Raw genomic sequence first — 27,290 nt, forward strand, 5'->3', positions numbered from 1 at the left:
TCCTAAAAGGTTATTCATTCTCAGATATGAGGATGGTAATACAATCTCCTTCTTGGAAACATGTCTATCTATGATAATCTAATACCCACATATATCTCTTGTATTATTTTTTTAAAAAAAAACCACGAATGATTTATAAAAGGTAATTTAGATAGAAAAGCAATTCTGTTTGTTTTAAAAAGCAAACCATAAAATATTTGTGGAACAATAGTAATTGCATAATATGACTGGAATCAGCCACCATATCGCATAATACAGAACTGTGTTGTTTGTTCTTTTCTTGAAACATTTTTGTCTTTTTTGTCTTTTTTAATACTCAACAAATTTATAAAAAACCTATAAATTTTTACCCTTTTTTATTCTTCTTTGAGAAACAGTGGAGTTTTTAATGTATTCAGTTGTCCTAATTTTGTTTTCAAGTTATTATCATAAGTATTTGAATAAAAGCTTTTGTAAAAAGCATGAGCAATTAATCAGAAAGGAAGAAAAGATCCCAACTCTCTGAAGTCAGAAGTTACTTTCCTGTGTTTACACAGCTGGCTCAAACTAACACTGGACGCAACTCTTTTTTTCATATGCGACCAATAAGATCAGAACAACACCTGTTCTTATAACAGCATTTTTTCCTGCCAATATAACTAGTGACCGCAAACCAATATCCTGTATCCTTCTAAAGAAAGTCATGATATACAAATGGAAGAATCTTTGAAAGTTCAATATGTTTGCTGCATGGAATATAAATGAGATTGTCAGTTAGATTTGGCAAGTAATATTAAACTGTTTATATTGTGTTTAGAATTAATAATCCCTGTAAATGCCTTTGCATTCTGAGATGTTTACTGTACACTACCGTATTATTAGTACAATAGTGCAGAAACCTCACATGCAGAAATATTAAATAGTTATTTAATCTTAAAGTACAAATTAGATAAAATGGACATAATAAAACACTGTATTTTTGTTGGGTTTAATGAGAATCATGCAGCAAAATATTTACCCCCAAATGTTTTCAGTTTTGCTGCTTCAGCACCAAGTCTGCATTTACTAAGAGCAAATTGAAGTTTGAAAGAGATTTCAAATAAGTTTGTGATGACAAAGTCAGCCTTCCAAGAAAGTATTTCAAAGTAGAACATCTTAAAAGTAGTTCAAAATAGATTAGTTGTTGTTGTTAGTTGCGAAGTCGTGTCTGACCCATCGCAACCCCATGGACGATGTTCCTCCAGGCCTTCCTGTCCTCTACCATCTTCTGGAGTCCATTTAGGCTCACGGCTACTGCTTCAGTGACTCCATCCAGCCACCTCATTCTCTGTCCCCTTCTTCTCTTGCCCTCAAATTTATCGATACATTACTTTTACGACACAGTCCTGAGCTCTATGGGTAGCTGGTTCCAAAGGGCAGGTGCGCCCACAGAGAAGGCCCTCCCCCTGGGTGTCGCCCTCCGGCAATCCTTTGCCGGCGGCACCCTGAGAAGGCCCTCCCTGTGGGAGCGCACAGGACGAAGGGAACTTGTGGACCCAAGCCATTTAGGGCTTTATAGGTCATCACCAGCACCTTGAATCTCACCCGGAGGGCAACCGGAAACCAATGCAGCTCACGGAGCAGAGGTGTTACATGGGAGTATCGGGGAGCCCCCATCACAACTCGCACGGCTGCATTCTGCACCAGTTGAAGCCTCCGAGTGGTCCTCAAGGGCAGCCCCATGTAGAGAGCGTTACAGTAATCTAACCAGGAGGTCACGAGCGCATGAGTGACTGTGCGCAAGGCATCCCGGTCCAGATAGGGCCGCAACTGGTGCACCAGGCGAACCTGGGCAAAAGCCCCCCGGTCACGGCTCCTATATGATCTTCAAAACTGAGCCGCAAATCCAGGAGGACACCCAAGTTGCGAGCCCTATCGACAGGGGGTAACACCTCACCCCCCATCATTAAAGGTGGAATAGGATGATTCACTCGAGATGCCTGTACGCACAGCCACTCAGTCTTGGCAGGATTGAGTCGGAGCCTGTTTCTCCCCATCCAAACCCGAACCGCCTCCAGGCAACGGGACATCACGTCGAGGGCATCACTGAGCTGGTTTGGGGTGGAAAGAAAAAGTTGGGTATCATCAGTGTACTGATGATACCCCACCCCAAAACCACGAATGATCTCACCCAGTGGCTTCATATAGATATTGAACAGGAGGGGAGAGAGGACCGACCCCTGAGGAACTCCACAAACAAGAGACCTCGGGGCGGACCTCTGCCCTTCCGTCAACACCGACTGCGAACAGCCCAAGAGGTAGGAGGAGAACCACCATAGAACAGTGCCCCCCCACTCCCAACCCCCTGATACGTCGCAGTAGGATACCATGGTCGATGGTATCAAAAGCCACTGAGAGATCTAATAGGACTAGGACAGAGGAACAACCCCTGTCCCAAGCCCGCCAGAGATCATTCATCAGCGCGACCAATGCTGTCTCCGTGCTGTACCCGAGCCTGAATCCCGATTGGTACGGGTCAAGATAATCGGTTTTCTCCAGGAACAGAGGAAGCTGATGCGCCACCACACTCTCAACAACCTTCGCTAAAACTCTCACCACACTCTCAACAACCTTCGATAGTTATTCAAAATAGCTGGATCCAGGGCAGGCTTCTTGAGAAGGGGTCTCACCACCGCTTCCTTCAAGGCGGCGGGAAAGACACCCTCACTCAAAGAAGCAGATATCACTGCCTGGAACCAGCCTCGTGTCTCCTCCCGAGCTGAATAAACCAGCCAGGAAGGGCACGGGTCCAATAAACAGGTGGTAGAGCTCAGCCTCTTGAGATAAAGAGAGATAAATTGCTAGATTACTAGCAATAATCTCTCAAAAGTGACTTAAAATTTGCACCAACTACACAGTAAAAGTTATCAGTGCCCTTATTTGAACTGTTAAACACATTTGCTAAATTAACTAGTAGGGTCTCCATTTGATACGTTTTTGTACTGTATACCAGGGCTTTTCAACCAGTAGTATGGGAACCACCTGTGGTATATTGGCACCTGGCAGGTGGTACGTGACCATCCCAGAAAAGTGGTAGTGGGGGAGGGGAATGAGCTGAACTTGTATCACCGCACAAGCTTGAGCAAGAGATGGCTGGAACAGCAGGGCTGCCAGGGCTCAGCGGAAGCGCCAGGATCAGCGCTTCTTTGGGGCTGTCAGGACTTAGCAGAAGTGCCAGGATCAGCGCCAGGCTCCAGCTGGAGCTCGGTGCTGATCCTGGCACTTCTGAGCCCAGAAGAAGCACCGATCAGCTGGAATGTTGCAACATCTCCAGGGTCTTGTGATTTACATTTTCATATTTATGACGGTCACAGTGTCCCAGGGTCATGTGAAGTGACCAAAACCTGCTGCAACCACCCAGCAGACGGGGAAATAAAAACCACCCCCACCCCACCCCCACTGCCAATCCTCAAAAGAAATGCTCACAACAATGAAAACCTCGGACAGGAGGAAGAGCGCCGCCGGGCGGGCAGGCAGATGTCTTGCTCGGCTGTGGCTTGGGGGGCACTTTTTTCAGTGCCATTGTAACTTCAAACAGTCACTAAGCGAACTGTTGTAAGTTGAGAACTACCTATACTTCATCACTTTTTTCCTTTTTTGGGGGGTCATCAAGTTTTTGACACCTTGCTAGGCGACTGGTGGTACTCGGATGTTGCCATATCCTAAAAGTGCTACAATGGGTGAAAAGGTTGAAAAGCCCTGCTGTATACCATCATTATAGAAAGAGACTTATGAAAATATACGTATATATTTATCAATAATCAGCTTTTTATCTGTTTTTAAAAAACAGTTATTTATCTGTTTGAACCTTTATCTGGCAAACAACTAGGAGATGGAAAACCCCTTACTCATAAGGTAAATAACGTTTAATATTTCTGTAGTTTATATTGGAAAAAAGTATAATCTGGTGAATAACTTATGTCAAGATGTTACTGGCACTGAGTAAATTTTTCTATCTCCTATTACAATAACATGTTTCACTTTGAACTCTGATCAGTCTGAGCAGATTCATGTAGAAAGTGTTATATGGTTACTAAGAAATTAGTTGTATTAATTGATGCTTATCTGAGACTGAGTTGCAGGAAGATTTAAAAAAAAATTATCAGTAAGAATTAAAAGCAAAATAATTGAAAGCTGATATTGCTCAAGCCAATAATACATTAAGAAGTTGTGTCCCTTGTCTAGGCATCTTTTTCACTTGTTCTTATAACATTAAAATGCTGACTAATTTTTATTTGAATGAAACTTTGTTATTGTAGTCACATGCCACGACTGTTCAACTGGAACATGTGTCATTTTAATCTTTTTTATGGTAGTAACAAAAGAACTTTCTTTTTTGAAATGAGCAAAACCATTTAATCATGCATGAAGTTCTCTCAATCTGAAATACTTAAATACTAGCTCTGACTTGAGTCTTAAATTTGTGGATTAATAATTCTTCATCTAACTATTTTCTAAAATTGTTTCCTTCCATTCCTATTTTATATGATTCTGAGCTACTAAGTTCCATTGGAAGAGAGATTGAGAAATAAAATATAGATGTATTATATGGAAAATCTGTACTTCCCACTTTATATCACCTTCTACCAATGCCATTTATAAGAACACATTTTCTAAATTATCTGATATTTTATTTATTACACAAATTTATATGGCTGCTCAACTCTCACAGTTATCCTTACTATGTTATAGCAGTAAGTATAATATAAGAAAATGTTTAATTGATAATATTGTACTACAGTATATTGTTGACACTAGCAATATTAATAATTAGATTTGAGAATGCAAATCTTTATTACTGTAAAAAAATCTTGCTTTGATACAAATGTGGGTTTTGATTCAAATATTGTTACAGACAGAAATTGTGGAAATTGCCTTAGATCAGAAGGGTCTTACAAATGAAAGGAAAATTGCTTTTATTGACAAAAATAGAGATCTTTATATAACTTCTGTGAAGAGATTTGGAAAAGAACAGAAAATTATCAAAATAGGTAAGAACTGGCTTAACCCCCAACCCACATATCGCAATTTAACAAAGTGTTCTAAAATTGTGTGTTTTAGTGATTATATGTAATTTGTAGAATATAATTTGTGAGGAGAGAATGGTACAAAAACACCTAAATATATTTTGTTTCTTGTTTAGAATTTGTTTGCAACAAGCTAATTTCTGGATAATCTCAATAAATTAGGAACCCCAAAATCAAACCTGTAGTGTCAGTGAAGTCAGTGTAGTATCATCTTATTTGGTTTCATCATTCTAGAAGAAGAATGATATGGAAATATATATAAGTATATATATATAAGTGTGTGTGTGTGTGTGTGTGTGTGTGTGTGTGTGTGTGTGTTCGTAGATTTTCATGAGTACAGGTATGTAGGTCTTGGCATATTCAGGTCTTTTCCTGTGTAAGATTGATAGTGTCTTGGCGACGTTTCAACGAGGTCCCACTCGTCATCTTCAGGCTGGTGTCTTCAGCTTCATGCTTGTGTGAGCAAAGCGTGAGCGGAGCTGCCGTCTCTCTATAAATATTGGTGGGGGGTGCTGGCTTTGTTGCTGTAAGCAGGTTGGTTGGCTGTGTTGTTACATCTTGTTTGGTTGATGGCGTTATTGTTTGCAGATTAGTCGGCTGTTTTGTAACATCCTGTGTGGCTGAGGTGTTGGCTGTGTGTCCATTAGTCTTTTGTGTTGTAATGACCTGGATAATGGGCTGTGTGATGACATCCTGAGCTCTATTGTAGTGATATCCTGAGTTCTGTGTTGCAACATCCTGGGTGGTTGGCTGTGTTGTGACATCACGAGTTTTAGTATTGTAACCTCCTGAGTTTTGCGATGTAATGTCCTGAGCAGAAGGCTGTGGTGTAACATCTTGGGCTTTGGTTTGGCTCCGAGTTTGCGGTCTGGCCTTGTGTTCATGGCATGTGTCAGTTTGCTTGTGGGGGTCGGGGGGATCAAGTGAAGATCTGTGATGGGTCAGGTGATGGGTCAGGTGCGAATCATCAGTGAGTCTTGTGATGGGTCTTATGATGGGGAGGTTACATCAGGTCAGGGTCATTGGGAGATGAACTGCTGGTGGGTGGGGGCCTGTGTGGATTGGTTGAGGGTCGATGCTGTCTCTCAGATAGTTCTTTATTGTTGTTTTAAGAACAAAACTAATTTAAATAAAATCAATATCACAGATGTCCCTTGTGCTTTCTGTAAAAATGTGATAGTTGATAAAGCACTATAAAGCTGTGGTTTTCATTGTGGTCCACAGAGATTCACTACGTGTTTAGGTGCAGACTACAGTTATCACCAACACCTACTCACTACTGAGACCATCCACCCCAAGTTCATTGCCAGTTACTTGGTTCATAAAAATGGATTGGTGGTTGAAAGCTCATTCTTTATAGCACAGTCATTTAGGTGAGATGGACAGGATAGAAATATCTGTGTGTGTGTGTGTGTGTGTGTGTGTGTGTGTGTGTGTGTGTGTGTGTGAGAGAGAGAGAGAGAGAGAGAGAGAGAGAGAGAGAGAGAGAGATATGATCCAGGTAATAGTGAAAGCACTAAAATTAAGAAAACAGGTTTTGAATGCAATTATCAAATGTGAGTCCTAATGAGTAATACTAATGATCTCACACAATCAAAGGGGGGAATAGGTCATATGACAATGAATATCTACAGTTGGAATTTAATTGGTTTGTAAATTCATTACTCCATTGAAGAATAAATTGAATAGATTGAGCTATGAGCACAGGGTACACAAAATAATTCAGGTGATAAACAGGTAATTCTGGCTATTTTTTTGGGGGGATAACAATTTTAAAGGGCTTTAAAAATGAAAGATTATAGGAAGGCATACACAAATACAACTATAATCTTGTTCCACACACTTCAAGTTGGTAAAGTAGAGAAATGTGTTTGTTTACATTTGATACGAGATGGCAGCAAATAAATTTCCTAAATAAATAAATAAAAGGGTGGCCTCTACATTTTCCAAATGTTTATTTAGTGGTTCACGATTACAGAAAGATTAAGTAACATTGCTCTAAAATCTACTCACTCAAATTTCCCTTGACATAGATATATCACAATTATATTATAAACAAGTTTGACTTATAAGCTAAAAATTCAGGAGTTCACTATTAGACCTGCAAGAGTTTTTTTAAAAAATGCTTTTTTTCTTTAAACATGAAAAAGACAAACAGATCATACTAATTTGCAGAAAATCTGAAATAAGAACCTTCCCCTAATTCTATAGACGTCCTTATTTTCAGTCCCTTTAAATTGTTTTGTGCTGGACAGGATGGCATTTATGAGAGGGCTGGATGCTGCTGGGTACTCATTTATCTGTATGCTGCTCATTCCCAGAGGTACAGAAGACCTTATTATGATTTTTCCCTTGAACTCTTCCCACATCATAAACCTACATTAAGCCCTCCAACCAGCCTGGCTCCTATAACTTCCATTACAAGGAAGATCAGGAAAAACTGTTAGTAGGAAGATAATAAATAAGCCTAGTTTGTGAATTTAACATTTTAGAAGGAACTTAGTCATGATGAAAAACATTGTTAGTGCAATCTTAAATGTTTATGTAGAACCCCAAGTTAATTATCTTTTGCAACTGAAGAAATCCAACACTTCCGCAAACTCTATTACGGAAGCAGTCATTGATCAGAACTGAATTATTACCTATTTAAGAATACTCAAAGGTTTTCTGATGTTAGCAGTGTGTGGCTGTATAATGTGAATCTGGTTTATCTAGCTAAAAGGAAAAATGGCTCGTGAGAATAAACAACACAATAAAAAATGAAAAGTTGAAAAAAAGAAAATGTGTCCAGTTTAACATCATTTATACAACATCTGTGTAGTTGTAAATACTTACCATTCTGTGGAGATGCAGTGTAAAGAGACTTAAAAGAGGGAGGATAAGCAGATCTTGCAAGTACTACCTCTTCTAAAAGTCATATAGTAAGCCAAAAAATAGGTTAAATAAGAAACTGGGACAGTAAGCAGATATTTACAGGAAAAAGAAGAGCACATGTATATAAAAATCAGTAAAAACTTTCAGTAGCCCCTAGACCGTTCTAAAACCATATGCATCAGAAATTATCATCTAATGTTTGGAGGGATCATATAAGGAGACGCTGCGGCATAATATACACGCAAGAATACCTGAATTTCTAAAGCATTAAACCCCAAAGGCTAAGTGGTGCAGCTGTACAAATGAAAGCAATGGACAAGGAGAAGCTGGTCACTCATTAGTGGCACTTTTATGAAGGGAAACTTTCAGAGCGCTCATCTTGGATCTCATGAAGGAGATTTTAAAACCTGTACATGGAATCTTCAGTTTGCTTGCATTGTTTTAATCTTTCAAGACAATAATGTAAGCATTTTATTTTGAATACAGAAATATGTTATTTAGAATGGTATCCCAGTAGAGAAGAGATGATGATACTGTTGTTTGCAGGCTAGAATAGATTATTTATCCAATTTAGTTGACAGATACTTAGTTTTTTTGTTTGTTTGTTAAGGAACAATGGTACATACTCTGGCATGGAATGACTCATGCAACATACTATGTGGACTACAGGATACACATTTCACAGTCTGGTACTACCCCAATGTAGTGTATGTAGACAAGGATCTCTTGCCAAAAACTCTCTATGAAAAGGATGCAAGGTATTTCTTATTTGTTTTATATTCCATTAATAGTTTTCACCAGTGCTTTTTTTTTTGTAAAAAAAAAAAAAGGTGCCGGAACTCACCCATGTTATACAACCCGCCTTGCCTACCCTACAAGGTTCCATCCAAAAAAGGTGCCGGAACTCCATTCTGAGCGTTCTATGACAAAAAAAAGCCCTCGTTTTCACTAATAAAATATTTTTAATCTAATCTTTGAGACTGAGACTCTGTGGCACAGGCAAACAACAGTTTCCAATCTGATACTTCAAATTATTTGAAGAGCCAGGAATCCACAATAGGTCTTCAGGATTTGGTCAAAACAATTCAACCTGACTGTCTTCTATTTTGGATGTTTACAGAGGGGTTGAGGGGTGGAATTACATGCATTTTGCCTTATACTGTAGAAGTTTAGACATTTCCAACTTTATTTTGTCACTTCAGCACCAAAAATCAGGACACTGAATGCCAGCCAATTTTAGCTATGTTTAACTTTGTTTCTGGGGTTTAGACAAGGTATGCAATTGAAATGCATTTTGTTCTGCAGAATTTAAATTCTTTTTTTATCATTTTTACATATGTGCCCAAAATCATATATAACAAATTGGCCATTTTGTTTGAAGACTGTAAATAGAGTTTGGGGACAGGGGCACTAATATGAGCCATTGATAATACATATAAAGGTAAAGGTTCCCCCACACATACGTGCTAGTCGTTTCTGACTCTAGGGGCCGGTGCTCATCTCCGTTTCAAAGCTGAAGAGCCAGCGCTTGTCCGAGGACGTCTCCGTGGCCATGTGGCCGGCATGACTGGACGCCAAAGGCGCACAGAACACTGTTACCTTCCCACCGTAATGGTCCCTATTTTTCTACTTGCCTTTTTACGTGCTTTCGAACTGCTAGGTTGGCAAAAGCTGGGACAAGTAACAGGCGCTTACTCTGCTACGTGGCACTCGGGATTCGACCTGCCAAACTTCCGATCTTCTGATCGACAAGCTCAGCGTCCTAACCCACTGAGCCACCATGTCCCTTGATAATACATACTTAATAGAAAAATGCCTAACTTGTCAGTTGCCAAGTTTACTAAATATGACACTTCAGAATACACACTTCCAGATTCTTTTGGATTGAACATTTAATAAAAAAAACAGTATAAAAAAATTGGGCTCTATATTACTTCCTAATCTGTAAATTCTAGATTAGCAGAACAGGAGAGAAGTGTGCAGTCTTTATTTCCACCACGATCAGTGCATACTCATAAAAGAGATCGTGGTTGTTATTTTAAATGGAATGTCTGTCTGTTTCATAAGTATTCTAAGCAAGCTACATTAATACTAAAATAATATTTCTGAAGCGTGTCTGTTTTTTTTCAATAGTGAATTTAATAAAAGTCCCCAGATCTTAAGTTTTGTTGGCAATCAGGTAACAATCAGAAGAGCCGATGGTTCACTTATTCACATTAGTATTTCACCATATCCAGCTATTCTTCATGAATATGTGAACAATTTGAAATGGGAAGATGCCATCAGATTGTGTCGCTTTGTCAAGGTAAATATAATGTTAACTTTTAGAAAAAGATTACTGGGGGGGAGACATATTATTCCTTTAATTTTAAAATACAGATTATATTAATGCAATTATCCCTTCAGACGCCCATCATAAAATGCTTTCCAAGGTAATGTTATTTACCTGACTTGTGATGCACAGAAAGGGACCTGCTGTTTAGAAAAACTACACATACTGTATCTTCTACAGGTAGTCCTCGACTTACAGCAACTCATTTAGTAACCATTTAAAGTTACAACGATGCCAAAAAAAAGTGACTTATGACTGTTTTTCATACTTAGACCATTGCAGCATCCCCATGGTTACGTGATCAAAATTCAGAAGCTTGGCAACTGACTCATATTTATGACGGTTGCAGTGTCCCAGGGTCATGTGATCAAGTTTAATTTAATTTAATTTAATTTAATTTATTGAGATTTTTATACCGCCCTTCTCCCAAAGGGACTCAGGGCGGTTCACAGGGCATAAGTATAAATAACAATACAAACATTAAAAGACAATTAAATCAATGCCCAAGTTAAAACCAAAATAATAAAACAAGCCTATATAAAAAAAAAACCCATGTACCCCCATCAGGCCAGACCCGCTAGTTCAAATAAATGGGTCTTCAACCCGCGACGGAAGGATCGGAGGTCTGATGCCATCCGGAGCTCAACCGGCAGTTGGTTCCATAATGCCGGAGCACCCACAGAGAAGGCCCTCCCCCTGGGGGCCACCAGTCGACATTCCTTGACAGGAGGCACCCTGAGGAGGCCCTCTCTGTGGGCGCGCACAGGGCGGAGGGGAGTCGACGCCGGCAGCAGGTGGTCCTCGAGGTATCGCGGACCCATGCCATGTAGGGACTTAAAGATCATAACCAAAACCTTGAACCTTACCCGGAAGACAACTGGTAACCAATGCAGCTCACGGAGCAAGGGTGTAACATGGGAGTACCGGGAAACTCCCAAGACAACTCTCGTGGCCGCATTCTGTACCAGTTGGAGCCTCCGAGTAGTCTTCAAGGGAAGTCCCATGTAGAGAGCGTTACAGTAGTCTAGGCGAGAGGTCACGAGCGCATGAGTGACCGTACATAAGGCCTCCCGGTCCAGATAGGGCCGCAACTGGCGCACCAGGCGAACCTGGGCGAAAGCCCCCCTAGTCACGGCCACTATGTGATCCTCCAGAGTGAGTCGTGAATCTAGGAGGACTCCCAAGTTGCGAGCCCTATCCACAGGGGGTAAAAGCTCACCCCCCATAGAAAGAGGTGGAACATCCCAGGTGTCCCGGGAAGCCGGAATGTACAGCCACTCAGTCTTGTCAGGGTTGAGTTGAAGTCTGTTCCTCCCCATCCAGACCCGAACCGCCTCCAGGCAACGGGACATCACAGCGAGGGCATCACTGGGGTGGTTTGGGGTCGAAATAAAAAGTTGGGTATCATCAGCATATTGATGATACCCAACTCCAAAACCACGAATGATCTCACCCAGCGGTTTCATATAGATGTTGAACAGGAGAGGCGAGAGGACCGACCCCTGAGGAACTCCACAAGCGAGAGTCCTAGGGGTCGACCTCTGCCCCCCTGCCAACACCGACTGCGAGCGTCCCAGGAGATAGGAGGAGAACCACTGAAGAACCGTGCCTCCCACTCCCAATCCCCTGAGACGCTGCAGCAGGATACCATGGTCGATGGTATTGAAAGCCGCCGAGAGGTCTAATAGGACTAGGACAGAGGAATATCCCCTATCCCGAGCCCTCCAGAGATCATTCACCAGAGCGACCAATGCCGTCTCCGTGCTGTGCCCGGGCCTGAAACCCGATTGGTAAGGGTCCAGATAATCCGCTTCATCCAGGACCAGAGGGAGCTGATGCGCCACCACACTCTCAACAACCTTCGCAAGGAAGCGAAGGTTGGAGACTGGACGAAAGTTGTTCAATAAAGCTGGGTCCAAGGCAGGCTTCTTGAGGAGAGGTCTCACCACCGCCTCCTTCAAGATGGTGGGGAAATAACCCTCGCTCAAAGAAGCGGATATAACCGCCTGGAGCCAGCCTCGTGTCCTCTCCCTAGCTGCATAAACCAGCCAAGAAGGGCACGGGTCCAATAAACATGTGGTGGAACTCAGCTTCCCCATAATCCTGTCCACTTCATCAGGGGTCACAGAATCAAACTCCTCCCAGATAACATTGACAAGACCGCCCGCGTCCTGATCGCCAGACTCTGCCCAGCTGGAGTCCAAACCGGTCCGGATCCGAGCGATTTTATCCGACAGATGTTGACTAAACTCCTCGGCACGACCCTGCAAGGGATCCTCCCTCACCTCCTGATTAAGAAGGGAGCGAGTCACCCTAAACAAGGCGGCCGGGCGATTATCTGCGGACGCGATGAGGGTGGAGAAGTAATTACACCTCGCCTCCCTCATCGCAGCGAGATAAGACCTAATGTAGGTTCTTAACCGCAATTGGTCGGGTTCAGATCGGCTGGACCTCCAGCAGCTCTCTAGGCCCCGTTTCCGACGCTTCATCAGTTGTGCAATATTCTGACAAGCAAAGTCAATGGGGGGAGCCAGATTCATTTAACAACTGTGACAAGAAAGGTCTTAAAATGGGCCAAAGCTCACTTAACAAATTTCTCACAGCAACAGAAATTTTGGGCTCAGTTGTGGTCGTAAGTTGAGGACTACCTGTGCTTTCCTCTGTTTCAAACTGCTAACAGTACTCAACTTCAAATATATTTCAGATATGTTTCTCTGTTCTTTGCCTATAAAATGGAGACATTTTCTTATGCTTTAATGTTTGGCTGCCTTTCAGATTATATTTGCCACCAGAGAGTTATGTATGCATAACTTAACTGTAGGTTTCGCTGTTATCACAACACTATTTACATTCTGATTTCTGTACATAAGAACAGTCATTTAAGGATAGAAGAAGAAAAAAGGTACATACAATAGCCTCCTGGTTGCTTATCGTAAATTCCTTCTTCCTTCCTTCAAGAATAGCTTTTTTATCATGGTGCACTAGTGCATTGCATCTCCTAGCAACACATACAGTAGTTTTGTAACAGGTGTAAAATGAATGCAAAGGAGAAGGCAAACTGAACAGGTTGCTGGATCCTCTGTGGTTGCTAATGTGGCAGGAATATTTATTTGGTTCCTTTTAAAAAAACTTTTCTTTCTCTTGTTTACCTTTCTAGTACCCTAGATAATTGTCAGATATGATGGTTCTGATAATCTCTTATAATTCTTTTCTCCTGATATTATTCCATCAGGTAATGAATGATGCTGTGCAAAGCTTTCACAAGAAAGCATCCCCTTTGAAATGATTAAAGCAGCTAACTCATTTGCATGTAAAGAAAAGACAATTAGAAGCAGTTTCCTTCTTTTGTTCATGCCTTTTTAATTCTTCTTCCCCCATCCTCTTAGAAAGCTGCAAGGAGAGGAACAAATTATTATTTTAAATATTTAATATTATATATTTACATTTCCTCTACTTACTGAAAGAGAATGAACTATAGATACCTGCCACAAGTATCCAGTTGCTCTGGAAAAGTGCTAGTTAGGTAAATAGAATTCTTCTGTATCTCAGTTACTTTTGATTCGCTTATGTTTATTAAATCGTGTATCTACTATAATGAGAGCAAGTAAATATAAATGATAAATACATTTCCTTGCTAGTTTCCAACAGCCTGATGATCAGGATTAACTTCAGGATTAACATGAGACAGCCAGTGAAACAATAAATCATCCCCTAATCAAGAAACTACCAACTCAGACAAACAAGCATTAAACACCAGCTTAATCAAGGAATTACCACAGAAAAAACAACATTCCCACAAACACTGGTAGAACAAACTACAATATATAAACAGAAAGCAAAACCCATTTCTTTCTAACACTGAAGATGTTACCTAGTCAGGTAATGAAATGCCTGCAAGCAAATAACCAATCTCAGAGAGCACCAAGGATTCAACAGTTCAATCCTGAGCTACAAATATTCTCTATAATGCTATCTAAATATTTATTTTTAAGTTATGAGAGGCGACTCTATCTTTCTATCATTACACATGTGATGGTAAATCATTGTAATGATTTATATATTGCAGTTTTTTCTTTATTTTCTTTATTAAATATGTATGTGATCTGGGAATACACTGCACTATAAATGTATAAACATTGATAGCCGATTGATTCTTAGATAATGGTTAAATTATATTCATATCAATTTGGCATAAGATAAATATATTCTATAAGAAGAAAAGTTATTTTAATATGTTCATTTCAGGATCAAACATTATGGGCTTGTTTAGCTGCTATGGCAATAGCAAATAAAGATATGAACACAGCAGAAATAGCCTATGCGTCAGTTGGCGAGGTAAGTAGTTCACTATTTAATAACTTTAACCAATTGATTGAAAATATTTAATGCTAATCCTGTTGCAATTTAAAGGACTCTTGGCATTTGTTGTATTATCTAACTTATTACAAAACTAGAGTTTAACCAACTTTATGTGCCTATCACCTTTGTTTTTTTAAAAAAACCAACAGATTGATAAAGTTCAGTTTATCAGTTCCATGAAAGATCTTCCATCAAAAGAATCAAGAATGGCTCATATTCTGCTTTTTAGTGGAAATGTCCAGGATGCTGAAACTTTGCTTTTGCAAGCTGGACTTATTTACCAGGCGATTCAAGTTAATATTAATCTATACAACTGGGAAAGGTAATATGGTTCTTATATAATGTATTGCAGTATATATATATATATATATATATATATATATATATATATATATATATATATATATATATATATATATATATATATATTGTTTCTTGGTTCTGATTTGGGTTTAACAGTTTAAATCAGTATTTCTCAACCTAGGCAGCTTGAAGATGTATGGACTTCAATTCCTTCTGAGAGTTGAAGTCCACACATCTTCAAGCGGCCAGGATTGAGAAACTCTGGTTTAAATGATGAACTTACATAATTTTATCCCATTCCAAGTCCTATTTTTTTTTTCTTTCAGAATGTTGATGTAATATGTACCATGTGGAATTGTTGATAAAGAAGCACAGGCCCAAGTCCTATTTTGTTACGCAGATGTTTCTAAAAAAGCTTTTGTACCTGATTATAACATCAGTACCTCTTTAGCTCCATGTATACCTGATTATGTATGCTGCTAAAATGTATTTGGGTGGTGGGAGGAGATAGTTCTTCGTCTCATTGCTTCCCTCTTTTGTTTCCCTTAGAAAGAAATTATCTCGAGTTTAGAATGATTTTGATTTTCATGATTTTCGTAACATAAACCTCCATGCTAAAAATGCCACCTGTAAAATCTCTGAAATACCACAAGTTAGCCTTAGTTGTTCTTCTCTAAAGGTTCAGATTTTGTGCCAATCTATAAATATGGAGCAGTGGTGTTCTCACCTATTTTATAATGAATGTGACATATGTTAACAATGGAAAGTAACATGGACATGCTATTTATTAACTGATAAAATGCATACCAACTCCCAATACACTTAGATTTTCTGAACAGTGTCTCATTTTGACATTGCCTAAGCCTATACAAGTTCAGTTTAAACAAGATTGATATGCTACGAGGTTTTTGTTTCTGGTCCTTTAAAGGAAAAAAAATGTTACTGACAACTGTGCTAATCTCATAGTCTTCTGGGTGCAAAGCAATGATTGTTACATTGTTATTAGGAAGCTTTTACTGTTTTAGAAAGTTTAGAGACAAATTTGAAAGTTTCCATTCTAAAGTTTCATGAATAGGAAATTTATGTGATGTGTATAATGTTCTGATTTGCATATTCTTATTGTACATGTAGAGCCTTCTACATAATCATAAAAGAGTGGGAATATTTTTTTAATTTTTAATTTTATTTTATTTTAATTCCATTTATATTCCGCCCTTCTCCGAAGACTTATTTAATGGGAAAAGTAGTTTTCAATTAAAGCAATTGTTGTCGGCCTTAATGCTTGGTTTCTTCTTGCTTTATGAATAGAAAATGCAGTTGCTGTACAGTGGGCATATTTCTAAAACCAAGGCCTTTATGATCAGTTTAGTTTCTGAGGTCGGCCTGATGAGCTTATTACTGCTTTGCTTTCTTCTAGAGCACTAGAACTTGCTGTGAAACACAAGACGCACGTTGACACAGTGCTGGCTTACCGACAAAAGTTCTTGGATGACTTCAGTAAAAAAGAAACGAATCAGCGATTTTTACAATATGCAGAAGGGGCAAGTATTCTGTGGAAGTTGAGTTATACTTTTTGAAACCCTGCCTTATAGCTATGAAACAATTTCAGACTATAAGCCAATGTGTATTTAATAACACTGTGTGCTTGTACTTTAATTCACAGTATGAAACAAAATCAACAACTTGATATTTTTTTTTTAGGATTTCCACTTTGAGGCTTAGTTATTAGCACTGATGGAATAGGGCCAAAGTATGTTAGGAGATATCTCCTTACCGTTATGAAAATCATACTGTGGAAATACTGTAGAGTTAGCTAATATAGGTATAGAATTTTTATTTTATGGGAAAAGACAAATATTAAGAGCAGTTTTTTGCTGCTAAAGCTTTCAGGTTTATGATTTCACCAGTACAGGCTAATACAGTGAAAGATGCTGTCTTAGCTTATTCTGATGTGGCATTCTGAGGAAACATTACAACAGTTGACATGCTGTTTAGCTTATTAAAACTTGTCTAAGGTATACTGAGTTTTATGTGAAAATCATATGCTGCTTTTGGCAAACTGCACCATAATGTTCACACTCCTTTGCATAACAAGATAGAAACTTAGAATACTGTCATATGGGACTCTGAGCCAGTAGTATCTGGCAAGTTTTGAATATACTATAATACATCACAGAAACAGCCCCCTGAAACAAGATAAAATAGTTGTGGCAAAGAAAAGCTTCATATGGCTGTGAAATCACAGCAGCTATCATGCCATATTTGATGGAAGTAGAGCCGTAATACACAGTTGGCAAGGAAGAGACCTGAAATCCAAGTAATTTTATTTCAGAATCTAATTCTCATGTGATGCAAATTTATCACTGAGGGGGAAAATATAACACATTCTTGGACCCAAAGAACTTGATTAATAGTTTAGTCAGTTTTTTGGATCTTGGTCATTTAGTAATTTCTTAAAAAATTAGCTAATTCGTCAAACTGAGATCATTACAAAAGAAAATGGGCTACAGTATTCTATTTTTCCTTCTGTTTTGCAAAATACATGTATTTTGTAAAATCAGAATATATGAGTTAGAAAAAAACCCCATATAGATCATCCAATCCAAACTTCTGTTCAGTGCAGGAATTCTCTCTAACCCATCTCTGGAAGGATGCTATCCAACCTTGTTTGAAAACCTTCAGTATGGGAAACTAAAGGACCCCTCACCATTATTATAGGCAGTCTGTTCCTCTACTTAACTGTTCTTACCATCAGGATATTCCTCATCAAATTGAATCTCCTTTATTTTCTTTTAATTGAAATCTACTGGTCATTTTTCTGTTCTCAGTTTCAAGAGAAAACAGGCCTTGTTTTTTTTTTACTGGGTTTTTTTTTAACCAGCCGTTTTAACAGCTCCCTTTCTAGCATTCTCTTCTGTGCTGTAAGGTTCAAAGTGCTATGTGAAAATAAAAAAAAATCACAACCTCATTTTATGTACAGGTAGTCCTTGGTTAGGGTTAGGGACACGGTGGCTCAGTGGGTTAGGACGCTGAGCTTGTCGATCAGAAAGTCGGCAGTTTGGCGGGTTGAATCCTGAGTGCCACATAACAGAGTGAGCTCCTGTTACTTGTCCCAGCTTCTGCCAACCTAGCAATTCGAAAGCATGTAAAAATGCAAGTAGAAAAATAGGGACCACTACGGTGGGAAGGTAACAGCGTTCTGTGCGCCTTTGGCGTCTAGTCATGCCGGCCACATGACCACAGAGACGTCCTCAGACAAGTGCTGGCTCTTTGGCTTTGAAATGGAGATGAGCACCAGCCCCTAGAGTTGGAAACCACTAGCACGCATGTGCGGGGGAACCTTTACCTTTACCTTAGTCCTTGGTTTACGACCATTTGTTCAGCAACTATTTAAAGTTATGGTGACTATTTGTGACTGGTCCCTGATTTTCTGGCCATCACAGCATCCCCACAGTCACATGATTGTGATCCAGATGTCTGGCTCACAATTTTGATGTTGCAGGAAACCACAATCACATAATCGCAAATTGCTACCTTCCCTATCAGGTTTCCACAAATAAAGGGCAAACTGGCAAGGAAAGTTGCATGTTACTCTGATAACCTACAGTTGCTTTCAACTACAGCATCTCCACCGCTGGTACACAGTCTCCACCGGCCCTCTTAGGACTCCCTTGACATGCACGATTGGTGCTGGGACTCCAAAGCCCTCTTCTAGCCTCTCTCAATTCACATGCTGCCTGCCTTGGGCAAGCTCGTCCTTGATTTGCCCAGGGCATTCACTGGGCCTCCAAAACCCACCCCAGATTCTCTTTACTCATGTGCAGCTGATGCTAAGCCTCTCAGGTAACGTCTGGCTCTTTCAGCTCACACGTAGCTTGCAATAGACCTCCCCCTATCCCCAGACCTCTCCTGGCCTCTTCCATACCTTACAGCATTGTCTACTTTTTATCTGGGACTCCTGCAGCATCCTGCTTAATGACCCACATACCTTGAGGTTACAACAGCTACCAGGACTGCCAGGATTGCTGTCGCTAAGTTGTACGGTCACATGAAGTTGCATTTTATGATTGCATCACTTAGTATCAGCAGTCCCAGTCCCAATTGTTATCATAACCTGAGGATGGTTTGTATTTACCTAATTCGGTCTTTTCTCTCATAATAACTAATATGTTTTCCCCTAACTTAAAATTAAGAAGAATTTTAAACCAAAGATAAAATGCAGCACCAGAGCAAGCCTAAGAAATCTTCGTGGGCCTAAGGAAACCCCAGATATATGAGATAGTTTCCCACATATGCACACACAAAAGCACACTCGTAATTTTTCCCCCTGCCCAGATAAAAATATTTTTTCTCTTTTTTTCCTCCCTCCCTCTTGATTTTGCAGCTTGATGTTAACTGGGATAAAATCAAAGCTAAAATTGAATTGGAAATTGCAAAAGAAAGAGAACGAGCTACTGCTACTCCAACAGTCAGAGGAAGCATGATCATTCAGCGCTGAGAGATGTACTGATTATATGGAATATGAACTTTGTATATGTCATTCAGTATTTAAGCTACTGATAATATTTGTGGACAATTGCTTAGTTTCTATAGTTAGTTGAAAAATGAATTTGAATGAATGTAGCCTGCTAGAATGTTAAATACATTTTTGTTATAATGTTCATATAAATACTCTAAATAAAAAGATTTCTAATATTGTGCAAAATGTTACTATTAATGATGCATATTAAATCTGTTACATAAACAAATGGTCAGCTATTCTTGGTACCAACAGGCTATTCTTGTTCAGCATGAAATCTGAGAATACATTTGCTTATTATATGTTGGAGTTTTTAAATGAAATATATGGTAAGACATTTTCAGAAAATATTCACAGATTTAGGTTAGCATATGCAATCTTCTTTTGTCAAGATCTCCTTGTTTATTTATATTATACAATTGTACAGTATTTAAATAAGCTGTTGTTCTGAGTGAAATCATTTTGGGATTGGTAAATCATGTTAAATGTGTAAATAGATAATTTAAAATGTTATGAGGTTTAATTTCTTGTAAATTTATTTGTTTGTTTATTAAATTAATATCGCTACTTATCTTATAAATTCTGGGAGGCTCCCAGTCAAAGGTTAAGACACCATTAAAGCCATATTTGGTCTAGTGGTTAAGGCACCAGGCTAGAAAGCAGGAGACCGTGAGTTCAAGCCCTGCCTTAGCCATGAAATCCAGCTGGGTGACTTTGGACCTGTCACACTCTCTCAGCCCAACCTACCACACAGGGTTATTGTTTTAGGCAAAATAGGAGGAGGAAGATGTGTCGGATATGTTTACCACCTTGAATTATTTGTAAAAATAATAAAGACAGGATACAAATAAAATAAAATAAACAAAAACAATATTAAAACTATAAAAACTACATTAAAAAGCTGGCACCAAGTCAAACTTCCGATCTACAGTCACCTCATCCCACCACTCGGGGGGGAAAGCTAGGTCTTCAAAACTTTACAGAAAGTTAAGAGGATAGTGATCTGTTGAACTTCAGAGGCCGGAATGTTTCATTGGGCAAGGGCTGTCACAGAAAAGTCATACTTCTAGTTTACCATAAGATGGTAATATTTAAGGGAAGTGACTGAAGTATGCCCACCCAATCTGACCTGGTAGGACAGGTAGATGTCCTTAGGGAAAGGCAGTCCTGCAGATAATGTTGCCCTGTGCCATAAAATCTTTAAAGGAGATGATCAGCACCTTAAATTGTATCCAGAAATAAACAATGCATTGTTACATGGGCAAATATAGGGAGATGTATAATCAAATATCATCTGCATATTGGACTTCTCCCCTTTCCTCTCCTATCAACCCCAACTGAAACTGATCATAGAGGAAGGAGGGCAACCCACAGTAACGCTGAAACTAGTCCAGAAAAATACCATGGTTGATAATTTTGAAAGCCACTGATAAATCCAGTGTTGTACCACCTTCATCCTGAGCCTTCCAAAGGTCATTGACAAGGGTGATCAGTGTCATTTCACTGGCCTGAACAAAGACCGGAATTCTTATTAAGAATTCATAAAAATAAAAGTATTATAAGGTCACTCAAGATTTTATTTCTTCAGCCAAAACAATCTGAGAGCATTGAGAACCAAGGTTTGCATACATCAGAACCGCAGAATAAGAAACTGATATTTTTTTCCATAATGCCCAAGTAAAATGATTGAGCGTATAAAATAATAACAATAATAATAAAGTTGGAAGTTATCTAGTCCAATCCCCTTACTTTTTTCACCATTGAATTTCATTTTGTTAGATAGTGCCCAATGTTCAGGTTTGTCAAGAATCTCCTGTATCTTAAGCCTATCTTCTGGAGAGTTGGCTATTCCTGCCAGATTGGTGTTATCTGCAAATTTGATGAGTTCCCCATCTATCCCTCATCCAAATCATTGATAAAGATGTTGAAGAGCAATGGGCCCAGAACAGAGCCTTGGGGCACCCCACTACATGCTTCACACCATGTAGATGCAGTTCCATTGAGGACCACACGCTGAGTACAGCCGGTCAGCCAGCTACAAATCCATCTGGTAGTGATGCTGTCTAACCCACATTTTTCTATCTTACCAAGTAGTAGATTGTCGTCTATCAAATGCCTTACTGAAGTCCAAGTAAATTATGTCCATAGCATTCCTCTGGTCCACTAATTTTATCACTTGACCAAAGAATGCAATAAGATTTGTCTGGCATGATGTGTTTTGGGGGGGGGGGGCTTGAAAAATTTTTTATTAGTTTTTATAGGGTTAAAAAGGAGGGTAGGGAAATAGGGGTTTGGGATAGGGTAGAGGAAGGGTTGGGGGTGAGGGTTGGGATTTCCCCCAATAACATTCAAAATTTGGCAAACAGCATGTTGTCTGGGTAAATGTACATAAATAAAGATAATAAAGCTAACAATAACACTGATAGGTATAATAAATTATCAAAAACAATACTAAATTTTCAATGTATAATATCATTCTTAAATAAATTCAAAATTGCATATAACATTCCTTTCTCTCTAACTCGCTTATCTAGCCATTGATAAAATTTATTCCAAGTTCTATAGTAAACTAAATGTTCTTTCTCTTTAATCTCTAAAGTTAATCTATCCATTTCTGCACAAACCAATATTTTCTTAATACGTCTTCAGTCGGTAACTTCATTTTTCCAATATTGGGCATATATAATTCTCGCTGCTATCAATACATGTAACATTAAGTATCCGCTCTCCTTGTTTTAGTTAGGGCCTATCATTCCTAAGAGAAACAATTCTGGTTTAAATTCTATTTGTTTTTTAATCATCTTCTCTAACCATAAATGTATCTTAAGCCAAAACCTTTTTGCTTAAGGAATGACCACCAGATATGGTAATAAGTACCTGGTCTTTGATTACATTTCCAGCAAACATTTGAAATATTTTTAAACATTTTAGCTAGTCTCACTGGTGTCATGTGCCATCTATAAAACATTTTGTACAAATTTTCTTTATATGATACAGCTTTGGTTAATCTAATATTTCTATCCCATAGCTTTTCCCATTCTTCAAGCTCTATAGTATGTCCAACATTTTTTGCCCATGTTATCATTGTTTCTTTAACTTGTTCCTCCTCCATCTTTAAGTTAAGCAGTAATCTATAGAGTTTTGAAATCAGCTTTTCATCTGTTTTTAGCAATGTAAGATCAAGTTCTGTCTGTTCCTTATAGAGCCCTGGTGCTTTCACGTCTTTTTCATATCTTGATTGAATTTGTAAATATGGCCACCGTGATAGGTCAGTATCTTGTTGCTGTAAGTCTTGTCTAGATTTCAATCTTCCTTCATTGTGCAGTAAGTCTTTATATGTTACAAGTTTATCATAGTTAATTAAGTTTGGGTAAGCAAAGGCTTCCATTGTTGAAAGCCATTCAGGTATCTTAGTATATTTTTTTTCTTTTATTTTTTCCCATTCTAAGAGAAGTGCATTTCTTATAGCATGGTTCTGAAAGTATCTATGTGCTTTATTCTTTCCATACCACAGAAAGGTATGCCAGCCAATCTGCAGGTCATGCCCCTCTAGGTATAGTAATCTTTTGTCTCTAAGTGTTATCCATTCTTTAATCCATTTTAAAATAGCTGCTTGGTAATATAACTTCCAGTCTGGAAGTCCAAGTCCTCCCCTTTCTCTAACGTCCTGCAGCAATTTCACTTTAATTCGTGCTTTCTTCCCTTACCAAACAAATTTCAATATTATAGTATTCAGTTCATCAAAAAAGGCTTCTTCTAATTTTACCAGAATGGTTTGAAATAAAAAGAGTATTTTCGGTAAGATATTCATTTTAATTGTAGCTATTCTCCCCAATATTGACAGTTGGAGATTTTTCCACTTTTCTAAGTCCAGTTTTATTTGTTTTAATAGTTTTGTATAGTTGTCCTCTTTCACTGTTATACATCTTGCTGTTAAATAAATTCCCAAGTATTTATCTTTTTTAACTATTTGAAGATGTGTTTTTCTTGCAAGTTGCGTTTTCTGTTTTTCTGTTAAGTTCTTTGTCAAACTTTTAGTCTTTTCTCTATTTATTATCAGGCCTGCGACCTCACCATATTGTTCTATTATGGCCAACAATTTTGTGCTTGTTTCCAGAGGTTCTTCCAGTATAAAGACCAAGTCATCCGCGAATGCCTGCAATTTATATTTTTCACCCTTTATCTCCAGTCCTTTGATCTCAAAATCTTGTCTAATATTTCTGTTCAATACTTCCAAGGTTAATATAAATAGCAATGGTGATAAATGACATCCTTGTCTTGTGGCATGATCTGTTTTGATAAACCCATGTTGGCTTTTGATAATGACTTTGCCTCTAGGTGTTCGCTGATTCGTTGCTTGATTATCTTTCCCAGAATCTTCCCAGGTATTGAGGTCAGGCTGATAGGTCTGTAGTTTCCTGGATCTAATTTTTTCCCTTTTTTGAAGATGAGAACTACACCAGCTCTTTTCCAGTCCTCTGGTAGTTCTCCAGGATCTTTGAAAGATATAGTTCAGTGGTGCTGAGATCACATCTGCCAGTTTCTTCAAAACCTTGGGGTGTAATCCATCTGGTCCTAGTGATTTGAACTTGTCTAAGCTGGACAGGCAGGTGATACCACTCTAATGGGCAGATGATACCACTCTAATGGCAGAAAGTGAAGAAGAACTAAAGAGCCTGTTGTTGCGGGTGAAGAAGGAGAGTGCAAAAGTTGGGTTGAAACTTTACATTAAGAGAACCAAGATAATGGCATCTGGCCCTCTCAATTCCTGGCAAATAGATGGGGAAGAAATGGAGGTAGTGACAAATTTTATTTTCCTGGGCTCCAAGATCACTGCAGATGGGGACTGTAGCCAAGAAATTAAAAGACGCTTGCTCCTGGGGAAGAAAGCCATGGCAAATCTAGACAGCACACTAAAAAGCAGAGACATCACCCTGTCAACAAAAGTGCGTATAGTCAACGCTATGGTCTTCCCAGTTGCAATGTATGGCAGTGAAAGTTGGACCAAAGAATTGAGGCCTTTGAACTATGGTGCTGGATAAGACTCCTACGAGTCCCTTGGACTGCAAGGGGATCAAACCGGTCAGTCCTAGAGGAGATCAACCCTGACTGCTCTTTAAAAGGCCAGATCCTGAAGTTGAAGTTGGCCACTTAATGAGAAGGAAGGACTTACTGGAGAAGAGCCTAATGCTGGGAAAGATTGAGGGCAAGAGAAGAAGGGGACGACAGAGAATGAGGTGGCTGGATGGAGTCACTGAAGCAGTAGGTGTGAGCTTAAATGGACTCCAGAAGATGGTAGAGGACAGGAAGGCCTGGAGGAACATTGTCCATGGAGTCACGATGGGTCGGACATGACTTCGCAGCTAACAACAGCAACAACAAGGCTGGACAGGTACTCATTTACCATTTTCTTGCCTATCCTAACTTGTGTTTCTAATCTGCTTTTTACGGTACTGTTTTTTCCCTTTGTGTAAAATTGTGTAAAAATCAATGTATTATGTGAAAGGTATGTACAATTACTTCATGCACTGGACATGACTCATCATTCATTTCAAAGGAATCCTGTGCATATTTGAAAGTACATTCATAGAACTGTATTCTTGGATGGAAACTCTGGATGACCAGGAAAGGTCAAGACTATAGAATCTACTTAGCTTAAGACAGCCTATTAACCAAAACTAAATAATTACTATTCAAATTAATGTGTGCAAAAGTTCTAAAAAAAATTTCAACTCTTTTCTCCAGGTTTACACAGAATTTGCTGTTCATTATTTTTTCTGCATTTTGAATGCAGTAAGAACTAGTTTGAAAATTGTTTTGGTTCAGTAGTGGAGACATCAGGCTTGATATCAGGAAAGTTCTAGGCTTGCCTTAGGCACAAAACCAGCTGGGTGACTGCGAACCAGTCACCTTCTCTCAGCTCTAAGAAGGAGGCAATGACAAACCATTTCTGAAAAATCTTGGCAAGAAAACTTGAGGGACTTGTCCAAACAGTTTCCAAGAATCAGTTAAGATTGAACAGAAGGAGAAAAATAAACTACTTCTCACCATCATATTTTTCTTTTTCTTATCACAACTAGTATTCCCAACTTTTAACAACTTTTTCAAGACTTTCTATCCGTTATATTCCTGGAAAAAGTAAAGCTGGCTAATTTATAACTGAAAAGGGGGGGGGAGAAATATTGGATTAAAACATGGAATAGAATGTAGTCCTTGCATTTGTTTGACATCCAAAAGCAGCAACATTACCCAAAAACATTAGGGAAATACCAAGCTATTACACATCCCAGTAGGATTTTTATGGGTACTAAAACACAGCAGGCCTGGCTTCATATGGGAATAGTGCCAAAGTAAAAGGTTTAAAATACGAGGCAAATTTGAAAAATAACAGGTTCCATGAATATTTGCTTTGGCCTATCTTACAAAAACATTAAATCTCCTATAATTTACAGCACTGAAATAATTTCAGTACTGTATCTTTCATTCATATTTAATGAGTATACCATTGTAATAAAAATTGAGATATGAGAGAAGGAGAAATGTTTTGTGGGAAAGAAAATGCACTTAGAGCTTCCTCATAATCCTTCTCAGAAGATAGGAAGATAAGGGGGGGGAGGCAAGAATGTAAGACAGGCTGTGTTGCATTAGTTAGACCGTCTACTCTTGGTATTTTTGTGGTGGAATGTGCTCCTGCAGAAGCAGAGGGACAGGATTTCGCCAACTCAGAGCCTTCCCAGAAAGATCCCTGAATTAACAGACTGCTTAGTCCTGAGATGGATAGCGGAGCGGAGAAGAGGTTCAGGGTAACCATAGCCTAGAATCTCTCAGGATACATCTAGTAGATTAGAAGTTTATATATTTAGTCTGGCAATATGCTGTCCATTAGGTGTAAGTAAACAGGATTGAACTCAATTGGATTTCACTGTCTTGTCTCTGGGCTAAGACCTGACATTTTAGAGTAATTGGCCAGATGCTTCTGGAGCACTCTTAAGAAATATGAAAAGAAGAGTCATACTTAGATGTTCATTTGCAGGATTTTGTAATCAAAGCCAAATACCTACCATAGCATTCCTAAACAAAAAAGTATTTTGAAGTATGATAACTGAAAACCACTAATCAATTAATATATTTCTCTAATAGACTCTATATTATTTTCCAATGTGATATTAGCCATATAACATAACATCAAGGACCAGGATTACCTAAGCGGCTTCCTGGCTTCCTGTTCTGAACGATATATAGCAATACCAGCTTTATGAAGGCAAGATACACCAGTGAAAGAATACAAACAAATTATGAACAACTCACTCCTACCAGTGCATGCTGGCCAAATCCAGGAAACTTCTACTGGCACTTGCACAACATCTGTCCAACAACTTTAACATTGATTCCCAATGGAAAGTCAAATGGGTCACTGAACACTCAGACATAGGCAGACATACAAATGACCCCACAAAAACGGTGCCATATTTTGAACTACATGAGCAATGAACAATCCTGAATAGGATTTGCACTTCAAACAGCGTCTACCAGGACTCATTGTGACTGCGGAGTCCCATGTCAAACTATAGATCTTATTGTGACTGGCTAAGCTGACTGCATATGCTGTCCAGTATCTGATTTTTTTTTTTCATATACATGACACTGCACTTCAATGATTAGATGGCTTAGACATTGGAATTTGAGCACAGATCTTTGTAACATTTATATTTTATTGTGTTTTGCTAATCTAAGGGAAATATTAATATGTAACTCTAGTCCATGTATGATATGCCATACGCAAAATAAATAACTGAATTGAATGCAGTTGAACAAATGTAATTCAATGTGCTGTGCAGAAAAAGTCAGCCATGGCTGT

General features: G+C 38.9%; 1 protein-coding gene across 3 annotated transcripts in view; it reads left to right on the forward strand.

Moving 5' to 3' along the window:
- Nucleotides 1–20,610, forward strand: part of IFT80 (intraflagellar transport 80) — a 72,671-nt gene extending 52,061 nt beyond the window's left edge. For all 3 annotated transcript variants that reach the window (XM_083364314.1, XM_083364312.1, XM_083364313.1), the window contains 8 exons: nucleotides 3,809–3,873; nucleotides 4,874–5,009; nucleotides 8,530–8,677; nucleotides 10,053–10,224; nucleotides 14,497–14,586; nucleotides 14,760–14,932; nucleotides 16,331–16,454; nucleotides 19,298–20,610. In XM_083364314.1, the coding sequence (XP_083220440.1) occupies nucleotides 3,809–3,873; nucleotides 4,874–5,009; nucleotides 8,530–8,677; nucleotides 10,053–10,224; nucleotides 14,497–14,586; nucleotides 14,760–14,932; nucleotides 16,331–16,454; nucleotides 19,298–19,411 (1,022 nt within the window). In that variant the 3' untranslated portion in view covers nucleotides 19,412–20,610. The remainder of the gene's footprint in view (nucleotides 1–3,808; nucleotides 3,874–4,873; nucleotides 5,010–8,529; nucleotides 8,678–10,052; nucleotides 10,225–14,496; nucleotides 14,587–14,759; nucleotides 14,933–16,330; nucleotides 16,455–19,297) is intronic.
- The last annotated feature ends 6,680 nt before the right edge of the window (nucleotides 20,611–27,290 follow it).

This window comes from Vipera ursinii (assembly GCF_947247035.1).
Source record: "Vipera ursinii genome assembly, chromosome: 5".
In the NCBI taxonomy this organism is placed as follows: Eukaryota; Metazoa; Chordata; class Lepidosauria; order Squamata; family Viperidae; genus Vipera; species Vipera ursinii.